This window comes from Apodemus sylvaticus, chromosome 10 (assembly GCF_947179515.1).
Source record: "Apodemus sylvaticus chromosome 10, mApoSyl1.1, whole genome shotgun sequence".
NCBI classification, from domain to species: domain Eukaryota; kingdom Metazoa; phylum Chordata; class Mammalia; order Rodentia; family Muridae; genus Apodemus; species Apodemus sylvaticus.
Window position 1 is genome coordinate 97,496,355 of NC_067481.1, and position 3,393 is coordinate 97,499,747.

The 3,393-nt window shown below is 50.1% G+C and overlaps 1 protein-coding gene across 1 annotated transcript; it reads left to right on the forward strand.

Moving 5' to 3' along the window:
• The first annotated feature begins 511 nt into the window (after positions 1 to 511).
• On the forward strand, positions 512 to 3,393 carry LOC127695384 (prostatic spermine-binding protein-like). Its single transcript, XM_052197485.1, has 3 exons — positions 512 to 566; positions 678 to 783; positions 2,889 to 3,393. Exons 1-3 carry the CDS (start codon positions 512 to 514, stop codon positions 3,391 to 3,393), a joined length of 666 nt encoding a protein of 221 aa, XP_052053445.1.

Here is a 3,393-nt window from a genome sequence, read left to right on the forward strand (position 1 = left end):
CCATGGTGGCTATGGCTGGGTGGCATCAGGGTATAAAGGGACAGCCAAGGGGCTCAGACCACACAGCCCAGGTAAGGATGGAGCAGAGACCTAGCCTGGGTCAGGCGGAGAGGCCAGAGCAGGAAAGGGAGAATGGGTTGAGCCAGCTAGAGACTGAACCATGGAGGGTGGGTGGAGGGCTTTGGAATATGGGGTTTCTCCAGGTGCACCTTTAGACTTTGGGAGCCCAGCGTCACATAACAACATGGGGCCTACTGCTCAGATATTAATCAGATTGTTAGCACAGTGACATTGTAGGTTGGGAAAGTCACAGTGTGGGCATGTGGTGAAGCCATCCCTGGACTCTTCTGAAGCCTATTGAGCCTATGGGAGAAGAGGGTTTCTAATTGTTCTCATGTCTCAATCTGGAGGATGGAGATCTTTTACATCTAATATCTTTTTCTCAGAATCTCACTGAAATCTTACCCTGTGGCTTCTAAGTGCCAGTCTGTGCTCCAAGGCCCCAGGAGCCATGCTACTGCTGCTGACCTTGGCGCTCCTTGCCAGTCCCACCTGCAGAGCCCAGAGTGAGTACCTGAGCCTCCTTTGTGGCCTTTACCTCCAGGGTCCTGTCCTAGCCATAAGGGCCTCTGAGAGAGACAGTGGTCCTGATCGCTGTCCTAATGCCTCACTTTCAGATGTCCTGGGCAACAGTGTTGGCGACTATTTCTACGTTCAAGGTGAAAATCAGGGGGAGCTTAAGGGCATGCGGATCTTCCTCAGTCTTCTAAAGTTCATCAAGGGGTGAGTAGGGCTCCTTGCAGGAATTACGGGTTGTAACCATCTCACATTGGAGACCTTCAAAGATTTCCTGGATTCACCCCACCCTCAATATTACCCAGTATCCTCTGCTTCTCTAGCTTAATTGAGCTAGTCTACTCAGGACTGGAGTGCCCAGGCCTGACAGACCGGATAGTCCTCGGGGTCACAGGTAGAGAGGGACCTCCAACTTCCTTGTTCAGAAAGGATCAGAGAGGCTTGAAGGGTCCCCCTTCCAGGTGGTTCTGGTGGCTTTAGTGCCTCTTGGGAGTGACAGAGCTGCTCACATGTCTGAGAGATAGCCCTGTCTTCACAGGACACAAAATGTGAGTTCTCTCTGCCACTCTGCACCTTTGCTCTGCTCCAGAAAGGTAGATATTCCCTTGGGACAGGCCAGGGCTCGGCTGTCCTCCCCAGTGTCTGACTCTTGAGATCTGTTGTTCTAGAGTCGCTAAGACCTTGTGTTACTATTGCCCAGCTTGGAAAATGCAAACACAGTCCCCCAAGATTAGTAGAATTTCAGAGGGAAAATGAATATTCTTTTAGTGTGTCTTCTGGGCAATATTGAGGTCATTTTGATCCTTAAAAAATTCAGTGTTGGGTGAGTGGGGAGAAGGCTCGGTGGACAAAGACTTTGCTGTGCAAATATGAGACCCTAAGTTGGATCCCCAGAACCCTTGTGAAAGCTGAGAGCAGTAGAACAGGACTGCACCCCCAGACTGTGGGAGCAGAACAGGGGGAGCCTGCACGGCCCACTGGCCAGAGTCTTACCCAAAAGGCAAGTCCAGGTTCCCATGGAGAAACTCTGCCTAAAAACACAAGGGGCGTGCCTGGGAAAATGTCAGGAAACTTAAGAAGGAGCATCTGCTCTGCAGACATGAAGGCCTGGGTTCAGATTCCCAGAAGCCACACAAAAGGAGAAGCCCAGAAGGATGGAGGTGGCTGTCCCTGGGGTCAGCGACAGGGAGGTCATGGGAGTCCTGGCCATCCAGTCTAGCTGTAACACAGAGCCTACATTCAGTGAGAAACCCTGCCTCCAGGCAGTAGAGCAGGTAGCCACAGAGGAAGACACTCGGTGCCCAACTCTAGCCTCTACATGCTCACACACGCATCACAAACAGGCAGAGAGACACATGCAGAATACACCACACACACACACACACACACACACACCACATGCACACACACACACACACACCACATGCACACCACATGTACATACCCATGTGGAGAGTGATCAAGGAAGACACATATATACAAGGGCAAGCACACACACATGTATCATCTGCATACACAGTTCATATTGAGAACATAGATACACTACTTGTTATTTTATGTTACTGGAGGTTGAACCCACCACCTCCCACCTCCACTAAGAACTTGACACATGTCCACCTACACACACACACACACACACACACACACACACACACACGCACAGAGTAAATAATAGATCAATGTCAAAAACGACCAAACCAACCATGTAACATGCGGTACAATGTACTGAAAATTACTCATGGTTATCTGAAATGCTAATTGCATTGGACATCCTTCCTGCATTCTCTTTCTGATTCGATAAATATCTTAATACACAAACAAAGAAGCTGACATTAGGAGCAGTTCAGAAGATTTGGGGTGGTCATCATCACTTCTTTGCTTAGTAGAACAGCTCCCAGGGCTCCCCTGCTCTTCCCTGTTCCCCCCTGACTACACAAGGAGAGAAGAGCTATCTCTCTGGTCTCTGCTCAGGAGGTCCGTCTCAGGTATACTCATCTTCAGTGTGGCTCCTGCCTCATTTGGCTGATAAGGTAGAGGGCTCTGGAAGGGAAGCCATGAGTTGGGCAGAGCCTGCAAAATATTCCAGCTCAGGGTGGGTGCAGGAGCAGACTAGCTACCTTGGTACAGATGCCTGACCTGGGCCAGACTCCCTGAGGTCCTATGAGGAGGGTGTGTCTAGAAGAAGGATGCAGGCTGCCCCGTGAGAGCTGGACACTTCTAGAGACTGAACTGTGAACCAGACACCAGAATAGGATGCAAATGTGAGAAAGAACTGGTGTCTCTGAGGTTGTGCTGACTTGATTTCTCTCTAGCATCCAGCTGCAGTTTGGCAATTACTGGAGTGAGGTCTATGGATCCCGGTCACCAGACTCTATAGAGTTCCTTCTGGAGGATGGAGAGCACGTGGTCAAGGTGAATGGCAGCGCCATGCTCTGCCTGACGTCCCTGACCTTCACGACAAACAAGGGGCGCGTGGCCACCTTCGGTGTGAGACGGGGCCGCTTCTTCGATAACAGTGGAGGTTCAGGCAAGCATCTAGTGACTGTGAATGGTACACACACACCAGGCCTCTGCATCACAGGGATGGGCTTCAAATGGGAAGATAATGCAAAGGTCTTGATGCCCACGGAGCCTGTAAAAGTGTCAAGAGACAGCTCGGACATGTCCAAGGAGAAGGAAGGTGGAGGCAGAGATAAGGATGATGATGAAGATGATAAAGACAATGGCAAAGATGATGACTACGATGATGGTGATGATGATGACTACGATGATTATGATGATGACAACGATGACAAGGAAGATGAGAAAGAAGAGTAG

Excerpts from the sequence above, each read along its gene's own strand:
- LOC127695384 (XM_052197485.1), top strand. The coding sequence starts at position 512 with ATGCTACTGCTGCTGACCTTGGCGCTCCTTGCCAGTCCCACCTGCAGA. Across the intron at positions 567-677 it reads TCCCACCTGCAGAGCCCAGA|ATGTCCTGGGCAACAGTGTT; the intron begins GTGAGTACCTGA and ends CCTCACTTTCAG. Across the intron at positions 784-2,888 it reads CTTCTAAAGTTCATCAAGGG|CATCCAGCTGCAGTTTGGCA; the intron begins GTGAGTAGGGCT and ends ATTTCTCTCTAG.